Source organism: Manis pentadactyla, chromosome 1, assembly GCF_030020395.1.
Source record: "Manis pentadactyla isolate mManPen7 chromosome 1, mManPen7.hap1, whole genome shotgun sequence".
Classification (NCBI taxonomy): domain Eukaryota; kingdom Metazoa; phylum Chordata; class Mammalia; order Pholidota; family Manidae; genus Manis; species Manis pentadactyla.
The window spans coordinates 83,644,038-83,664,350 of NC_080019.1; the positions used below are offsets into that span (position 1 = coordinate 83,644,038).

Sequence of the window (20,313 nt, forward strand, 5' to 3'; positions counted from 1 at the left end):
TGCAACATTCGAACAAATAAGTAAAAAAAATTAAAATTTCACCAAATGGAATCAAAACCTGTTGCTATCATGGATGAAGAGAAATGAGGTGGAGCCTTCTTTGAAGTTAGTAAATTAATAATAGGTATTACTTAGTATTTACTCATGCCTTATGGAAAAAAAGTTTAAGTACTAGTTGGTTTTCTTTCTGTGTTGGTTCCAAAAAAGAACTGTGTTTAATTTAAATTCCAATAGTTGAATGTCAACATTAGGTTTCTTCTAGTGTCTTTTCCTAAACAAACAAAAAAAGACAACTGCAATCTCAGTAGTTTTCCATTCCATTCTATTTCGAGTGGATTAAGTGTGTTATGGGTGAGTAGGTAGCCCTAGGGAAAGTCTTTGAGCAAAAATTAGCCAACTTAATAATGGCTCAATCTTATAAGAACTTGCCAGATTTGCAAACGATCCTTTATTTAGGTTTGATTTTACTTTGTGCCATTTTGTACTTCTTCCCCTTTGAATTTTGCTTTTCGCATTTGAAGCCAGTTCACTGAATCTTGTGGGGGAAGTTTCTGCCATACAGATCTTAGTTTGAAAGACTTGTCCTTCTTGGGTTGAATTTATTGTCATTGGTCACTGTGATCCATAATAATAAAATTATGTACTGCTCGTAATATGAAATCTAACTGCCAGAACAACCAATTGCCAAGTCTTAAGAGCATTAATTCAGAAAGGTTAACATCTCTTGTAGGTGCCTTAAAAGTATGTTGAGCAAAAACCTCACCAAGTTTTGAGGATCAGCATCCCAAATTTCCAGTGGTGTGTTTGAAATCATGTTAGGGAGCTTATTTGGACAAATATTTCACAATCTTCTGTTAAAGGAATAAAGACAGTTCTGTTATCTATCTTAAATTTTAATACCCTTATTACCTGGATTGACTCTGTTCTATTAGGGTGGACTAACTTAATCCTCATTTTTTTATGTTAAAGAAAATCCCTGTCCTTTGTATAGAGCTGCTGATAATGTTGTTGATACTCTTTTCTGTTTTGAATTTGAAAGGAAAATATCTTAATAATTCAGGGTTATATTACCTGGTTTTTAGTACCTTCTTTAAAAATTACTGAAAAAGGCCTTTTTAAGTTTGAAGAAGAGTGTTGAGTCTTTCCTGTACAGTGAAGCATCTTGACTTTGTATGTGTCCATGTTTTATAGAGATCTCCTCAGAGCCTTCAGTGGCCCTTTGCCCCTCCTCCTGAGGGTGGGCTGGAGACTGAATAGGCTTTTCCTTTCTTTAGTAACAGAACAGTCAGATTGTCCCATTTAAAACCATCTTTGGCAGGTGATGCGAATTAAGTCTAGTAATGAAAAAGTTAACAGGAGGCAGCCTTTCTGCATTCATCTTAAAGTGTAGTATGCCAGTCTCAAGTTGGGACCTGTTAAAGCTGCTCTTACTTAACATTCAAAAAGGGAAGTAGTACATGTTTAGTCACGAAGAGAGTGTAAGGCTTTGAAGAGAAGAGCAGCTAAAAACTAGCCCATAACTTTATTATTGTTCAATTCACCAAAAAGTTAACCTGCACAATTTTTTTCTGCTGATTTTTATAGCAAGTCTCACATTTCATAAAAGCCACAAGAGACTTTATAACAATAATTATCTTGCTGCTTCGTTGGAAGATCCTATTAAATGCAGAGAAGCTCTTCTAATAATATTGTTTAGCCATTACAAACCCCAAATTTAATTTGAATGCAGGTCGATGTCCTGGGATATGTGTGTTTCTCTACCACCACAATGTTTAAAAAATGTTTCTTTCATTTTTTTACTGTGGGTGATTTTTTCTTCTAATAATATTTTTAAAAATGTTAAACCTACAGACAAGTTGAAATAATAGTTCAACTAGATTTCACCTAGATTTACAAATTGTTAGCATTTTTCAGATACTTCCCCTCCCCCACATTTTTGGGGGACCTGTTTGAAGTTGTAGACATTGTGACAAAAGCCTTATTATTCTTAAATGCTTCAGCTTGTATTTCATGAGGAAGATACTCTCCTACCTAATCACAATAGTATTATCAGTCAAAAGATCAATGTTGAAACAATAGCATTTTAAAATTTTCAGTGGGCATTGACATTTTTACAATTTCCAGTAATGTCCTTTAAATCTGCTTGATTTGGAATCCAGTCTATGGTCACATATTACATTTGACTTTACTGTCTTTTTAGACTCTTATTCTTTAGAACAATTGCTCTGCTTTCCTACTTCTTCTTTAATTTGCCTGGCTTTTGAAAATTGGTTTGCTCTGTATTTGCTAGGTCTGTCCTGCGGGTCGTGTAATAAAGGGGATGCTTCAAAATGTTTCTGAGGCAGTTTGAACATATCGGGCTGAAGTCTATACTGGGGTTTGGCATTTTGAAGTCCAATAGGAACATCTATAATATTGTTTTGGGCATAGACCTGGTTCATGGATCAAGAATCACAAGGCAGTAGATACAAACTCACTTTTTTTTTTTTGCGGGGGTGGGTGGGTGGTGGTATTGGATGACTCATTGAACTTCCCTTGTCTTCAGTTCTATGAAATGAAGACTCTGATTTAGCCACATAACTTTAGATGAGAATCCCCATAACCTTAAAGATTTTTCAAAATATATTCTTAAAAGGACAGGTGCACTTAAGGAGAGAATGTGTTTCTAAGATCCTATAAGGAATGAAAATTAGGTAACATTATTGATAAGTCTTTATAAATCCTGGAATGAATACTTTACCTTATTCCTACTTCCCCCTTTTATTGTGAGAAATTGGCAAATGTATTACCAAGGCTTATCTTGATCTTCTAGTTTTATCTAGACTGCCTTGCATAAGACTTTTTCCTCTTCCTTCCCTTCATTGTTTGGCTTCTGTGCATTGGCATGGACCTGGGCACAGTATGCCCTCTTCCAGATGTGATCTCAGTTTTCGCTATCTCTGTGATCTCAGATTTATCTTTTCTTCTTAAAGGAAAATGTCCATGTAAGAGTGTCCTAGTCCTTTGTAGGACACTAGTTCGCTATTTTAAAGCAGAGACAAACAGGGATCTAATTGAACATACCCCTAGTTGATCTGTCTTGAATGCCCATGTCTTTTGCATATACCCAGAATTTAAAACAAGGATTGTAGTAAAATCTTCACCAAATCTTACTATTCCATCTCTGTACACAAAAGTCACTCTAATTGTGGCTCATATCCAGTAGCTGAGAATTTGTGCCGGGTATAATGATTACAAAGCTTTTAATGTTACCTTGCTAAGATTGGTATCCTTAGGTCCCCATGCTTGAATTACTGTGTTTAATCTGACATTTGAAATGATTTGTATCTATTAGGTCTGCTTTAAATAAAGCACTTACCTTTTTCTGGTATGAGAACTTCATGTGTAATGGTTGATTAAAGGGAGGGATGCTTAGGAGATTGAGTCTGGAGATAGGCCTGCATTTTACGCCAGCCCTACTGATATGCTGTTCTGCGCTGGGCTCCCTGATCCATCTCCTTACTTTGGAAATCTTGTTGGTGACTGGTAGTGTTGGGCCCTGACGACAGCACAGTAACTAGGGTCTTATAAACCCGAATGTAGATTTAAGCTTCTTCACTTAGTAGCTTATTCTTCTTAAATTTTTGTTCAAGTATCATTGATATACATGCTTATGAAGGTTTCAGAGGAAAAACATTGGGGTTACTACCTTCACCCATATTATCAAGGACCCCCCCATACCTCATTGAAGTCACTGTCCATCAGTGTAGTAAGATGCCACAGAGTCACTACTTGTCTTCTCTGTGCTACACTGTATTCCCCATGACCCCCCACATACCATGTGTACTAATCATAATACCCCTCAATCCCCTTCTCCTTCCCTCCACACCTGCCCTCCCTGCCCCTCCCCTTTGGGAACCGCTAGTACCTTCTTGTAGTTTGTGAATCTGTTGCTGTTTTGTTACTTCAGTTTTGCTTTGTTCTTACATTCCACAAATGAGGGAGGTCATTTGGTACTTGTCTTTCTCTGCCTGGCTTATTTCACTGAGCATAATACCCTGTAGCTCCATCCATGTTGTTGTAAATGGTAGAGTTTGTTTTCTTCTCATGACTGAATAGTATTCCACCATGTATATGTACCTCACCTTCTTTATCCATTCATCTACTGATGGACACTTAGGTTGCTTCCATATCTTAGCTATTGTAAATAGTGTTACAATAAACATAGGAGTGCATATGTCTTTGAATCTGAGAACCTGTTGTCTTGGGGTAAATTCTTAGGAGTGGAATTCCTGGGTTAAATGGTATTTCTATTTTTAGTTTTTTGAGGAACCTCCATATTGCTTTCCACAAGGTTGAACTAGTTTACATTCCCACCAGCAGTGTAGGAGAATTCCCCTTTCTCCACATCCTCGCCAGCATCTGTTGTTCCTAATCTTTTCAATGTTGGCCATCCTAACAGGTGTGAGGTGATACCTCATGGTGGTTTAAATTTGCATTTCCCTGATAGTTAGCAATGTGAAGCATCTTTACATGTACCTGTTGGCCATCTGAATTTCTTCTTTGGAGAATTGTCTGTTCATATCCTCCACCCGTTTTTTAATAGGGTTATTTGCTTTTTGGGTGTTGAGGTGTGTGAGTTCGTGATGTATTTTGGGTGTTAACTCCTTGTTGGATAAGTCATTTACAAATATATTTTCTCATGCTGTAGGATGCCTTTTTGTTCTACTGACAGTGTCCTTTGCTGTACAGAAGCTTTTAAGCTTGATGTAGTTCCATTTGTTCATTTTTGCTTTTGTTTCCCTTGCCCGAGGAGATGAATTCAGGAAAAAGTTGCTCATGTTTATATTCAAAAGATTTTTGCCTATGTTTTCTTCTAAGAGTTTTATGGTTTCATAACTTACATTCATGTCTTTGATTCATTTCGAGTTTACTTTTGTGTATGGAGTTAGACAATAATCCAGTTTCATTCTCTTGCATGTAGCTGTCCAGTTTTGCCAACACCAGTTGTTGAAGAGGCTTTCGTTTCCCCATGGTATATCCGTGGTTCCTTTATCATATATTAATTGATCATATATGCTTGGGTTTATGTCTGGGCTCTCTATTCTGTTCCATAGATCTCTGGGTATGTTCTTTTGCCAGTACCGAATTGTCTTGATTACTGTGGCTTTGTAGTAGAGCTTGAAGTTGGGGAGGGTAATCCCTCCAGTTTTATTCTTCCTTCTCAGTATTGCTTTGGCTATTTGGGATCTTTTGTGGTTCCATATGAATTTTAGAACTATTTTCTCTAGTTTGTTTTAAGAATGCCATTGGTATTTTGATAGGGATTGCATTGATTCTGTAGATTGCTTTAGGCAGGATGGCTATTTTGACAATATTAATTCTTCGTATTCATGAGCATGGGATGTGTTTCTATTTATTGGTATCTTCTTTAATTTCTCTCATGAGTCTCTTGTAGTTTTCAGGGTATAGCTCTTTCACTTCCTTTGTTAGGTTTATTCCTAGGTATCTTACTCTTTTTGATGCAATTGTGAGTGGAATGTTTTCCTGATTTCTCTTTCTGCTAGTTCATCATTAGTGTATAGGAATGCAACAGATTTCTGTGTATTAACTTTGTATCCTGCCACTTTGCTGAATTCAGATATTATATCTAGTATTTTTGAAGTGGATTCTTTAGGGTTTTTTATGTACAATATCATGTCATCTGCAAACAGTGACAGTTTAACTTCTTCCTTGCCAATCTGGATGCCTTTTATTTCTTTGTGTTGTCTGATTACTGTGGCTAGGACCTCCAGTGGGGAGAGTGGGCATCCTTGTCTTGTTCCTGATCTTAAAGGAAAAGCTTTTAGCTTCTCACTGTTAAGTATGATGTTGGCCATGGGTTTGTCATATATGGCCTTTATTATGTTGAGATACTTGCCCTCTATACCCATTCCGTTGAGAGTTTTTATCATGAATGGATGTTGAATTTTGTCAAATACTTTTTCAGCATCTATGGAGATGATCATGTGGTTTTTGTCCTTTTTGTTGATGTGGTGGATAATGTTGATGGATTTTCGAATGTTGTACCATCCTTACATCCCTGGAATAAATCCTACTTGATCATGATGGATGATCTTTTTGATGTATTTTTGAATTTGGTTTGCTGATATTTTGTTGAGTATTTTTGCATCTATGTTCATCAGGTATATTGGTCTGTAATTTTCCTTTTTGTGGTGTCTTTGCCTGGTTTTGGTATTAGAGTGATGCTTGCCTCATTGAATGAGTTTGGAAGTATTCCCTCCACTTCTACTTTTTGGAAAGCTTTAAGGGGGAATGGGTGTTAGGTCTTCACTAAATGTTTGATAAAATTTAACGGTGAAGCCGTCTTGTTCAGGGATTTTGTTCTTAGGTAGTTTTTTGATTGTCAATTCAATTTCATTGCAGGTAATTGGTTTGTTCAGATTTTCTGTTTCTTCCTGGGTCAGCCTTGGAAGGTTGTATTTTTCTAGAAAGTTGTCCACTTCTTCTAGGTTATCCAATTTGTGAGAATATAATTTTTCATAGTATTCTATAATTATTGTTTGTATTTCTGTGGTGTCTGTACTGATTTTTCCTTTCTCATTTCTGATTCTGTTTATGTGTGTAGGCTTTTCTTTTTCTTGATAAGTCTGCCTAGAGGTTTATGTATTTTGTTTATTTTTTCAAAGAACCAGCTCCTGCTTTCATTGATTCTTTCTATTGTTTTATTCTCAATTTTATTTATTTCTGCTCTAATCTTTATTTTGTCCCTCCTTCTACTGATTTTGGCCTTCATTTGTTCTTCTTTTTATAGTTTCATTAATTGTACATTTAGACTGTTCATATGGGATTGTTCTCCTTTCTGAGGTAATCCTGTACTGCAGTATACTTCCCTCTTAATGCAGCCTTCACTGCATCCCACAGATTTTGTGGTGTTGAGTTATTGTTGTCTTTTGTCTCCATTTATTGCTTGATCTCTGTTTTTATTTGGTCATTGATCCATTGATTATTTAGGAGCATGTTGTTAAGCCTCCATGTGTTTGTGGGATTTTTCGTTTTCTTTGTGTAATTTATTTCTAGTTTTGTGCCTTTGTGGTCTGAGAAGCCTGTTGGTACAATTTCAATATTTTTGAATTTTCTGAGGCTCTTTTTGTGGCCTAGCATACGATCTGTTCTTGAAAATGTTTTGTGTGCACTTGAGAATAATGTGTATCCTGCTGCTTTTGGGTAGAGTGTTGTCTGTAGATGTCTGTTAGGTCCATGTGTTCTAAAGTGTTGTTCAGTGCTTCTGTCTTCTTACTTATTTTCTGTCTGGTTGATCTGTCCTTTGTAGTGAGTGGTTTGTTGAATTCTCCTAAAATAAATGCATTGCATTTCATTTCCCCCTTTAATTCTGTTAGTATTTGTTTCATATATGTAGGTGCTCCTGTGTTGTATGCAAAGATATTTATGATGGTTGTGTCCTCTTGTTGGACTAACCCCTTTATCATTATGGAGTGTCCTTCTTTGTCTCTTACTACTTTCTTTATTTTGAAGTCTGTTTTGTCTGATACAAGTACTGTAACTCCTGCTTTTTTCTCCATACTGTTTGCATGAATTATCTTTTTTCCATCCCTTCACTTTTAGTCTGTGTATGTCTTTTGGGTTTGAAATGAGTCTCTTGTGAGGAGCATATAGAAAGATCTTGTTTTTTATCCATTCAGTGACTCTGTCTATTGGTTGGTGCATTCAGACCATTTACACTTAGGGTGATTATCAATAGGTATGTACTTACTGTCATTGCAGGCTTAGATTTGTGGTTACTAAAGGTTCAAGGGTAACTTCCTCACTATCTACAGTCTAATTTAACTCACTTATATGCTAATGCTATTACAAACACAACCTAAAGGTTCTTTTTTTTTTCTCTTCTTCTTCCTCCTCCATTCTTTTTATATTATATATTCTGTATTCTTTGTCTATCCCTTGACTGACTTTGGGGGTGATTGACTTGATTTTGCATCTGCATAGTAATTAATTGGCCTACTTTCTTTACTGTGGTTTTATTTCCTCTAACAATGACTATTTAGCCTTGGGAACACTTCCATCTATAGGAGTTCCTCCAAAATACACTGTAGAAGTGGTTTGTGGGAGGCATAGTCTCTCAGCTTTTGCTAATCTGGAAATTGTTTAATTCCTCCTTCAAATTTAAATGATAACCTTGCCGACTAGAGTATTCTTGGTTCAAAGCCCTTCTGCTTCATTGCATTAAATACATCATGCCACTCCCTTCTGACCTGTTAGGTTTCTGTTGACAAGTCTGATGATAACCTAATGGATTTTCCTTTATATATGATCTTTTTTCTTTCTCTGGCTGCTCTTAATACTCTTTCTTTATCCTTGATCTTTGCCGTTTTGTTTAATATATGGCTTGGTGTTGTCTTCCTTGGTTCCCTTGTGTTAGGAGATCTGTGCACCTCCATGGCCTGAGAGACTATGTTCTTCCCCACACTGGGGAAGTTCTAAGCATTTACCTCCTCAAAGACACTTTCTAAACCTTTTTCTCTCTTTTCTTCTTCTGGTACCCATATAATGTCAATATTGTTCCATTTGGATTGGTCACACAGTTCTCTCAATATTCTTTCATTTCTAAAGATCTTTTTTTCTCTCTGTGCCTCAGCTTCTTTGTATTCTGTTCTCTAATTTCAGGTTCATTTACCATCTCCTCTAGTTCATCTAATCTGCTTTTAAATCCTTCCATTGTATGATTCATTTCAGATAATGTGTTCTTTAACATTTGTATCTCATTCCTGAATTCATCCCTGAGTTCTTGAATATTTTTCTGCTCCTCCCTGATCATGTTTATGATTTTTATTTTGCAATCTCTTTCAGGAAGATTGATGAGCTCATTTTCACTTGGCCCTCTTTCTCATGTTTGTGGGATTTTGGTTTGAGCCAGGTTCCTTTCACATTTCACATTTATAGGTGGCACCCTCTGGTGCCCTTAAGCTCTACTCTCTGGAGCTGTTCAACCCCTGGAGTGATGGCAGGGTCGCAGATGAGCAGCACTCATGCCTGTCGGTAGGAAAGAGGTCTTTCCTGTTTCATGGCTGCAGTGCCTGTTTCCACTGCCAGGGCCAGTTGGCCGGTCAGGCAGGGAGATACCTCTGTGCTTTGCATTTGTAGCTGACATAGTTGGGGCTGCCCTTGGGCTGGCCTGGTGCAATAGTGGGGGCAGCCGGTTTGTGAGCCAGTGAAACCTGGGAGGAAGGTGCAGCAGGCTGTGTATTGGGTGGGGGGCCTTGGAGCTGCATATCTAGCCTTGGGTTGGAGCACCTGAAGCTCCTGAAACTTGACAACCTGCTGGGAAGAGTATTCCAGGACAATTTTGTCCACCTGTCCTTTCTCCTGAGCAGCAAGCTCTTTGGGATCCTTGCTGCTTTAGCAGCCTTCTCACTGTTAGGAAGTCTCTTAGACTTCCCGCCTTTCTTTCGTCCCAGAGCGGCTGGGTGTGGATCCCTGGTTTCCACAACTGATTGGAATTTCAGTCTCTCCACATATTCTGCCTGTCTTAGGTTTCCAACCCCATTAATTTCAAGAGCACCATGTAATGTAGGTTTGTGCTTCCAGAGCAGATCTTCAGGGCTGGCCCAGCAGTCCTATGCCTCCACCCCCTCCCTGCTCAGTTTCTCTTCCTCCCTCTGGTGAGCTGGGTTCAGGGAATGGCTTGGGTTCCTCTGGATCATGGCTTTAGTACTTTCACCTTTTCTTTGAGGTCTGTTGGTTTCCCGAGGTGTAGACAGTCTGCCTCAGCCTTCTTTCCTGTTGCTTTTTCTGGATTTGATGTGTTTGTTATATTTTCATATTATATGTGATTTTGGAAGGAGGTTTCTCTCTCACCTCTCAAGCCACCACCTTTAATCCCCTCCCACTTAGTAGCTTTTTAACTGTCACCAAGGCATTGATATATCTGATTCTCAGTTTCTTCCAAATAATGAGCTTGGAAATGGCTTTTTTGTAAGACTGGAAAGCTTCAATTGGATCATATATGGAGTAATTCCTATAGTGCTTGGAACGTAGTTGGTGCTTAGTGAACAGTAAATTTTTCTTTTGTCAGAAGGCACATGTAGAGTAGATAAATGAATGAATGAGGGCATTTGAATGGAAAGTTGGAATGATTAAAAATTGAAAACACTAAACTAAATCAAGGGTGTCTGAATGTAAAGTTGGAGTGATTAAAAATTGAAAACACTAAACTAAGTCAAGGTAAGTCAGTAGTATTTTGGTTGCCATTGGAAAGCTCCTGGTTTTCCTTTAATGATGAACTGATGGTTGCTTAAAATGCTTTTTCTATTCTTTCTTGACAGCTCTCTTTGAAAACAAGGAAGTCAGGACTAGCTTATTCCAGACTATTTGAAATTGTGTGAAAGCATATAAGCCAAAGCCAGGATATGTGGGGGAGATGAGAGGTGGTCTCAGCAGGGTTGCTGCCTTGAGGGTAATGCTTCATTTACTAACAGTTTGGGCAATTTTAGTTGCAGGAAATTTCAGTTGTAGAATTAAATAAAATAATAGGATAAAAAGCATAGAGTAAAAGATAGGTGTATGTGATTTAAATTTGATTCATAAAGCAAATGTTTTAAAAGACTATAAAAGTATTTAGATATGCATTAGACATGAATACCACTGTTAGGTCACCTGCAACCATCTACCATTTAAGCTGAATTTTAAAATAAAGGTAGACGTATGTTACTATGGCCCAGGATGTTACATTGTCAATTTGAGGTTTATCACAGAAGTGCAAAAGTTCACATGCTGAGTGAGGTATGGAATTTTTTTAAAAACTGGTTTACCTGGTTAGTGTAAGTCTTAAATGCAGTTTCCTTTCTCTTTTGTATTCTTGCTTTTCTCTTTCTTTTATCATTCCTACCCCATTCTCAACTTGCCCTACCACTTATTATCTCCATCTCTTCCTCCTACCCCCTTTTTGTCCCCACAAATATTTTATGCTAGAATAGGTCATAGACTGGGAATCAGAAACCCAGGTAATACGGAAGCCTGCAATGTTGACACACCCATTTTCTGACCAAAGCTGGGTTCTTTTGGTCGCATAGTCACACCCTCCATTTGATTTGCACCTCTCTTCTCTCTGGCATTTCACTGGGTGAATACTCAATGTGCACTGAATCAGAAGTAGAGGAAGAACCTAATCTACCTGTCTTTAGAAACCCTTGGAAGAAGCTGAACTAATTTAATATAACAGCTGTTTTTTTCTCCTTGGAAGTCTTGTAAACTGATTTTTCCTTTATGGCAAGATAAGAGTTTCTAATAGCCCCTCCTTTCCCATTACAAACTGGGCTCTACCCCAGTATTCCGTTGACTCTTGCTTCCTCCTTGTATCTCTCTTGTTCCTTGATTTCTCCCATTTCTCCAGACAGGATGGAGAAATATAACAGACCTCCTATTTTTCCTTTTAATTCACATCCTCCCACCCCCATCCCAGTCCCAATGTCCCCCAGTTTCTGTCCTGTCCTCTCTGTGCATAGACTTATGCAATGTGGACTCTGAGGAACTCAGCTCTTTCCTTATTCTCTCTCTGTCTTAGAAAAGATTACTTTCTCGGCCTTTAACTAACCCTGTCTTCAGAGACCTGCATGCATATTTTGCCCCCACTGGCTAGACTCCTTTACCCAGCTCTCTCACTGATAACCCAAAATCATCAAACCCAGAATCTGCTGCTCGCACTTCCTTCATGGTCCAACACGTCAGCCAATCTAATGATCTTCAGAAGCAATGAATCTCAATTGGAAGGGGTTGGGTGGTGATTATGGACCTCTATTGAGCATACTTTTTGCATATTAATCACATACATTTTACATATAATCTCCTATTCTCCAGGGCTCTTGGACTCAAGACCTCTTTCTGAAAATGTCTTATGGTCCATGTCAGGTGCTTTCTTTTTTTCCCCCCCTGGTTCTGGCCTTCATGGATGAAAGATTTCTTTAATTGATCTCCTGTGCTCAATGACTTTTCCTTAAATCTAGAATCATCCTATTGTAGACAAATTGATTTTCCTAAAGCATAGCATGTAGTTCTTCATTTCAAACCCTTATTGTCTCCTAGAGAAGTCCCAGCACCCCAACCTAACACCAAAGTGCTCTGCTGCAGGATCCCATGCTCCATTACCATGCCATGGCCTCAGGCCCTCCATGGCCCCTCACGCTCTGGCCACAGCACAGTCCCCACCCCACCAAAGCCTTCCTCAAACTACTTCTTGCACTGCAGTGTTACCTTCTGAACGCCAAAGTCCAGTTCATGTTTCCATCTCCTTTGAGCCCTCCTTCAGTTTCTCCATTTGGAATTAGCTACCTTTTCCTCTGAGCTTCTGTTTTGAGTTACTCTTTCATGCCATTTTCCATGCTTGGATTCATCCTAGTCAGTTACTTACCAGTGTGAGACTCCAGACAGGCAAAGGGCTGCTCTGAAGGGCAGGACGCAGGAATGACTGGCTAAATGAAGCCCTGAATCCATTTTTTGGGATCATACTTCTCTTAGTAACTCCCAAGTGCCGGAGGTGAATCCTAAGTACTCATAGGGTCCGTGTTTGAACCATTTTCACCTGCACATTGGTTTGTGTGGTGACCTCTCTCTCCCTCTTCAGGAGCTTACCATTCTCACTTCTGGGGCTTGCTGTCAACCCTTGAGGAATCAGCTTGTCCTTACTGTCGGAGAGTTGGTGTAGCAGAGCCCTTGAGATGTTCGTCTTGAGATTGCCTGCCTGGATTTCAGTCCCAACTCTGCCTCCACTTGCTGGTGGGGTTTTGTATGTGCCTTGGGCAAAGTATATGTTCACTTTGTACCTCAGTTTTCTGTTTTTGTACTGCCCTTCCCCCAGCCCTTTATCAAGGAGCCCTGTGATATCTATATCATAGGGTAGTAGTGAGAAAAATCAAGGTGGTAATCCTCGTAAAGTTCACAGTGTATTGCCTGGCACATTGCAAGCCTTCAGTAAATGAGTGTAAGCTACTGATGTAAGGCCCTGGGAGGAGGTTCTTGTCAGCTTCTAGGTCAGGACTAAGCAGCTGACAGACCTGGGCTAGTTCTGGCCTGCACATGAGTGTATTTTTTTTGTGGGGTCAGGGAGTGTGGGGGTGGCTGCAGAAGTTGTGAAAATAACAGGAAATATAGCATAGGAACTGGATTTATGATTTCTCTGGAGAACAGTAGAAGATCTGAGATTGTCAATGCAGTGGTGAAGAATGTGAACTCAGAAGCTAGGGCCTAAATTAGAGTCCTCGCCCTGCTACTTAAAAGCTGTGTGACCCCATGCAAGTTGCTTAACTTCTGTGTTTCTCACTTTTTTAAATTTCTAAAGTGAAGATAACAGTAGCACTTTTTAGGCTTCCTGGCATTATTAAATGAGACAAAATATGTAATGTTCACAGTATTCTTGCCTGGTACATAGTAAATAGTGCATTATGTGTACTGCTTTCTTGGTCACTGTAACGCTTGGGGGAAAATATGTTCCCACCCTGGGACAAGTAACCTTTGAAGCCAAAATCAGTCAAAGGGAGAAATAAAGGGGAGACATCTGTTTATTGCTTACAAGCAGTTGTGTTCTTCTGCTCACCCATGTCTCTCGTGACCCAGCTGCAAAAGGACCCCACCTTACCTCTAAGGTCCAGATATGCCCTCTCTCCCCCTTAAAATTGTCTATTGATATGGAGATGGACTATTTCTCTCCACCCCTGGGAAACAGCTTTTGATATGGAGATGCACTAAGGCCCAGCAAGAGATTCTGGAAATATTGCAATTTTACCTACTGTCACTGATGCTGGTTTGAATAGGCCATTGCTACTGGCCAGCAACCTTGGTCCCCAAATCTCTCCTGTGCCAATAGTTGGCACTGAGTAGTAGATGCCCCTGTAAGCAGGGCATGAACTTTCCAGTTAGCTATAGCCTTTGCCAGTGCCTGTCACTATGGCTGTCTGGTTCTCTTAATAACAATTTTATTTGTCTCCTGTTGACAGAAAACCCTGTTGGGCATGCATGCCCAAGGGAGCTGTGCTGTGAATCAGTCTTTATTGGAAGAACCTATAGGAACTTTCAGCACAGTGGTTCTTAACATGTGGTCCAGACTGATAGCATCAGTATCCCCTGGAAACTTGGTCCCAGGCCTCACCCCACACCTACTGAGTCAGAAACTCTGGGGGTGGGCCTTTCAGTCTGTGTTTTAAGACTTCCTCCATCCAGTTCTGGTACCCACTAAAGTTTGAGAACTGACTTAGCACATGTATTCTATATTCATATCACTTATATTTGGTTCCCATGTAAAATTTAGAATGTTGAGTTGTGTTTCTAGGCACTTAGGTGATTTATATGTCCCTCCCTCTCCTTATCAGGGCTGCTGTCTTCTAGACATGCATTCCCTCAGATATTAGACACCACTGGAGTGGGCTGCTCTTCTCTGGAGGTGTTGTTCTGTTAAGATCCAGGCACAGTTTGATCTGTTAACCTGCTGGAGGAATGCAGTTTGCTTAGAAGTAATGGTCAGATACTTTTTAAGAAGACTTTAGAAAGTTATGGGGAGAACTGGTTTTAAATGGATGTAGAATATATGAAATAATGGGTTTCATGAGCTTGAATTTTTTTACAGGTTTTGTTGTAATGGTGACTTTATCAGCCTTCTGATTTCTGTGCTTTGGGAGTTCACACTGCTTGTCTGCTTCCTCCTTTGTCCTTTGCCAGAGAAACTCTGTGTGGGACAATACCCTTTCCCTCTTCCTTGCCCCAGAGAAATTCAAAAGACTTTATCCAGTAAAAATAATTTCATTTTAGCTTTTTGTAAAAGTTCTGATTTGTGTTCTGAATTTACACACTCTATCAAAGCTCCTACCTATTTTTCTTTTTACTCTCTTCTATGTGTTATTAACGGCTATGGTATAGCATCTCATTCTATAAGCATTCTGTAATTTAGTATTTGTGATTGCTAATTCAGGAAGTTCTTTTCACATAGCTCCTTTGCATTTTGTGAGTGATATTAAGATGGCTCTGATATGCCTATTCTCCAAGTTCTTGGAGATTATTTCATTCTACACATCATGTACTCTGCTTTTGACTATAATATTATTATTATGTAATTAAATATTTGTGTTTTTGGCAGACAGATCTATTGAAATTTTATCTTGAAAGGTCTAATATTGTATGCATTAGATACAGTTACTTATACTAAGTGTCTACTCGAGTTGTGTAATGTACTCAGTAAAAGTAATATGGATTTAGTGACGTCTCTACCAGTTATAATGATTTAACTTTTTTATTTGAGAGAATGAAAACCAATACTTAAGAACAACTTCTAAAAGGAGAGTCTTGAAGATTGTAATATACTAGTTACAAATTTTACATAACCAAAGCTGACAGTACATAGCTAAAGCATTTGTCAGTAGCTGTAAAACCAAAATGTTGATAGACATTATGCCCCAAGCTATACATGTGCAGTTTAGTAATCGTGCTTCCTGTATGTTCATTCACTATTGAACCCAAGAACACCCCCACTTCCCAGGCCTCTGTGTACATGCTGTGAAACTCAACCAAAAAGCATGAGTTTTCAAGAAATGAAAACATTAGTGAGAACCGGCTTCCCTTTTGCTTTTCTAGCATGCAAAAATCAGTTTGGTATATTTTTATCAAATACTTATTTGATTGCATAATGAGATACAATCTCTGCTCTCAAAAGTATACATAGGTTAATACAAGAGTAGATACGTGTGAGCAGGTAATTACACAGCAGTGTGATAAATACAATAATTGAGGTGTAACAACATCCAGATGAGGGAATGATCAGGTCTGAGATGGTGGTGGGAAGTTGGCCGGATGATTTTCGTGGATTCAGTGCTGGCCACTTAGGTTGTCATGGATGGGTAAGAGATTTCTTGGTGAGTCAGAGGAAAATTTACACGTGCAATGGCACCAGCTACAAATTAAAAACAGTGTAGAGTTTCACAGACAGAAAAGCAGTTAGGAGATGAGGCCAGGAAGGTAGGGAAGTTTCGGAGCTTTTGGTGCCCTGGGGGGTATGTTTCACCTACGATGATCATGTTGGAGCAAGAGACACATTTACAGAGTATGACTATTCCTTTGTGCATTTTCTCTAGAAGATATAAATCAGAATCCACAACTCCAGATAACCATCTTTCAGATTTTTTGAACCACAGAGGAATTCAGGAAAAAATACAGAAATGAAAGTACAAGCCTTAGAAAAATTCCCAGTCTGGATGTTACAGATTGTGGATCAGCAGTTCCATTTGTATATGTACCAAGAATGGCATGATGGTGACATATTCTATTTGAAACATTTTTAGTCCATTGTGGGAGACACCAAGAAAATGTGTTCTGTCTTCAAAACATGTTGTCTTCCTTCAACAATCCTAACCATCTTTGTGAGATGCAGTCAAGAACCCAGCTAACCAGGAAAGTGAAATCTGTAATGAGGACTCTAACCCATATCCAAATAGTGGGAGAAGTAATTATTTTCAATCAGAGGCGTGAGACAGAAAAGAGTTTGTGACCCAGAAAGGCTTTGCTGAGTAGGTGGCATATTCAACCATCATTAGAGTTTTTGCTGGGCAGAGGGAAAATTTCAGAGAACAATAATACAGTATTCTTTCCCTTGAATCATAAATACTTAAAATGTAAGCAAAATACTACAGTGCAGTATCTTACATGGCTTAATAATGATGCTTGTGTTTCCTATCATGTTTCGGAATAATGGCTGAGGTGCTTTGTAATTATAAGGAGAAACACCTTCATCCAGAATTTCAGAGGGCTTTCTGACCTGCTTCAGTTCCCCAAATGCTTCATATCTAGCATTCCTTTCAGTGCCTGGCTTCAGCTTTCACTAGAGGACTTCCAAGGCTTTTTTATTTTTAAATTATCTAGAACTGACATTTGTGGGATACAAAAGCAGTAGTGTTGTTTGAATAATGTGTATAAAAGAATCTGAGAAAGTGTGTTGGAGGGGAGGTTTTTAGGATGATACATTTATACACAATAAATCCTTTCCAAATGTAAATGAATGTTCTCAGAAAGATTAGTAGTGGCTGTTTGCTTTCTGTACATTCTCTTACTGATACTTCATTTTGCTAATAATAGACCTATGTAGAAATAAAATTTATATAATCTTTTCTGTATACCAGGATAATAAAATGTGAGAAAACATTAGTCTTTTTTTCTCATCGCTCAACTTTGCTTTCCAAATAAAATGTCGTTTGAAGTTTTGTTGATAAACAAAAGTTAACCATATAACTCATCAGCCTAGAGTTATATTGTCTGTCTGACTAGTATGATTTTCTTGGGTTGATTCTGTGGTCTGTCTCCCTCTCATACATGGTAACCTTTCTGTGAATTTTTTACATAAGAATATATATATTAAGGGGTCCATACAAATGTTAGTTGCTGCCAAAAACAGAGTTGTTTCTTTAGCTATAAACAGTTGATTTTGCAATCTACAGTCAGTCTTACTGTTGGTTTGACTATGAGTATATGGGATTCTGGCAAAATGAAATGGTGCAAAACACATGAAGAAGACAGCCACCACAACAAATACTTTACCTTCCAGCTTTTTGTTGTTTTTGCTGTCTTTACTTTTGGACTTTCTATAAGAATTATATACTTTTTTTGCAATCACCATATAAAACAGAAACATTAGGACGAAAACAGTCCAGAAAATGACCTGGCATATGTAATTCACCGCTTGATGCCATTTCAGCCCCAGAGGCCCCTTCAGGGAGGCACACTTTCTCACAGACAACGGTGTTGCTTCCTTGTTGCTTAAGATCATATTTGGCAGAGATAAGAGGAACAAAATGAGCCAGACAAGGGCTGAGGCCATTTTTGCAAAAGCAGGTTTTTGTACGAAGAATTTTCCAAAAGGCCTGATGATCTTGAGGAATCTGTCAAAGGCTATGAGGCCCAGCAGTATGATGCCCACATACATGGTGTCATAAAAGATGACGGCAGAGAAACGACACACGAAAGCTCTCAGTTGCCAGGGTCCGAGGTGTGCGTCAGAGAGGATTTTAAATGGAAGCATGAGCGTCATTATCAAGTCGGCCACCAAAGTGTTTTTGAGGTAGACAATGAAGGTGGAGGAGCTGGGGATGTGAACAAACACCCACAGAGCCATAGTGTTCAGCACTGTGCCAGTAACGAAAACGACAGTGTAGGAGGCTGGGAACACCAGCTGTGCTATCCGCGTGTCTCTCGGGCACCGTTCAGACCCGTTGAAGCCCTTCAACACCGTGCTGTTCATGGTTCCCAGCATCAGCTCTTATAAATCAACACAGAGTAAAATAAGAAGCGTTTCATGACTTTGAAATGCTACTTTTTCAAACCAGATGTTAGTTTTGTGCCATCTCACCACCTGACATTTAGTCATCACATTCACTAGATTGGTTGAGAGGGCACATGTGGTTTCTGACTAGAATTTTTAAGGCATGTGATACGTTTTTGTTACGTGTAACGACAGGCCCTTACTTTCACACCCTTATGAAATTCATATAACAGGTTCTACCCCATCCACAGGTGTTACTGTTAACATGGCAGTAAAACAAAACCCCGTGTAAGACGTAATAATTCATGTTAGATTGCTGTACATTATACAGTTCCTCATACTCACAGTCTATGGCTTACAGAATATTAATCTAAAAGCATTTTTTCCCCTTAAACGTATTCTGTCTTTTATAAGCAAGCCCACTCAGAGTAAAGTTTGAAACTCACCTTTGAGAGGATACTCAGCTCAGTGTCTTCTGATTGAGGTGGTCAATAGATCAGCCCGTGAAGCGCATATGAAGCAAACGTTCTTCTGCTTTCTTATACCGGGTTTCCTTCCTCATTTTCATGTGTGTAATGTGATGAATTAGAATTGCTTGTTATTCAAACCTTTGGGGGATTTTTCTAGTAAGAAACCTCTTTCATATTAAATTTATGTATTGCTTATCTCCTATGACTTGAATAAATTAGTGTACTTACAGTTATCATTATCTTTTCTTATATAGTATCTTTCCTGCAGTTTATCTACTCTACATATCAGTGAAAATTTTGAGTGCCTCTTATATATAATAATAGACAGCAGAAAGATAAAGAAAACAGCCCTACATGACAAACATGTAGGAGAATATGAGTTGACTCAAAAATCAAGCAGAATCATTTTCATCCCTGTCGGCTCCTTTTTCCAGAAGTTTGTGTTCAGTAGGACAGCATTTATTTCTATAGGTGTTTATGTTAGTCTTTTGATCTCTGAGAGATAAAGTAACATTTTCTAGAGTTAAATGCTAGTAGACTCAGGTTTGGGGGTTAGAATCCCAGATCAGCCAATCAGGTACTAGATCATAGATAGACAAGTGATTTAATAGCTGTGTGCCTCAGTTTCCTTATTTGCATAATGGGTTTAATAATAGTACTTACCTCATATTGTTGTTGAGAGGATGAACTGAGTGCCAAGAAGGCTGGCTTTGTATGAAACACTAAAAATTTGTAGCCACTCACTGCAGTGTTGAGTGAATGACAGATTTAAATGGACACTAGTTCGCTTATTAGAAAGCCAGTTTTGGAAATCTCTTCTGTATTTATTTCATGTTGTATGCAAAGTGCTGAAGACTCTAGAAATTTCATCAATCAATGTTGGACCAGCATCTATAAAATTTTTCCTTTAAATCTCTTTGTGTTTGAAAGAGCGTAATTGCTGCTTCTGTGTAAAATGCTTTTATGATAAAAATGTTTCTTGTCAGATACAGATAGGGAAAGAGAAAAAGGAAAGTAGGAGATCTTAGGAGGGAATGTGGAATTCTCCATGGTGAGTATCACTTCATATTTTTTTGTTACAAGTTTTGCCACAAGTTGGACCAGACTGTGCTGTGGGGCTGGGTTGATGGAGAAGTTTTGGATGCCTTGGCTTGGGATTCTGAGAGTAAATTGTATATCCTGTTGAACATTTTAAAATATGAGGCAATAGGATACCTGATCATTTTGGTTGGACCTACTCAGCAGTAGCAGAGTTTGAAAAATAGGTGTGTGACTGAAATAAGTTGCTTCTTGGAAATACAAATTCTGGATTTCATAAATATAATGGAATGTAACTTAAACATATGTCTTTTTGTTTTAGTAGAGACAAAAAAAGAATCTTTTTTTTTTTAAGTAGAGGAGTGATTTTGACCTAAATAATTAAGTATAAATTTCTCTACAGTTCCAACTACATTATGTAGATGAAGGCTTGGAATACTTTCAGTTTAAACAAAGGAAATGCTGTACAAGATAATTTCATAACGTGAAACTGGAAATTACATTTTGGCCAAATTTCAA

General features: G+C 38.5%; 2 protein-coding genes across 2 annotated transcripts in view; one reads left to right on the plus strand and one right to left on the minus strand.

Annotated features, from left to right (window-relative positions):
* Positions 1-20,313, plus strand: part of MED12L (mediator complex subunit 12L) — a 326,362-nt gene that overhangs the window by 216,051 nt on the left and 89,998 nt on the right.
* On the minus strand, positions 15,253-18,870 carry P2RY13 (purinergic receptor P2Y13). The gene is made up of 2 exons (XM_036896353.2): positions 18,733-18,870; positions 15,253-18,282 (listed from the first exon to the last, which is right to left on the minus strand). Exon 2 carries the CDS (start codon positions 18,275-18,277, stop codon positions 17,264-17,266), a length of 1,014 nt encoding a protein of 337 aa, XP_036752248.2. The 5' UTR covers positions 18,278-18,282; positions 18,733-18,870; the 3' UTR covers positions 15,253-17,263.

Coding starts and splice junctions, on each gene's coding strand:
- P2RY13 (XM_036896353.2), bottom strand. CDS start 18,277: ATGCTGGGAACCATGAACAGCACGGTGTTGAAGGGCTTCAACGGGTCT.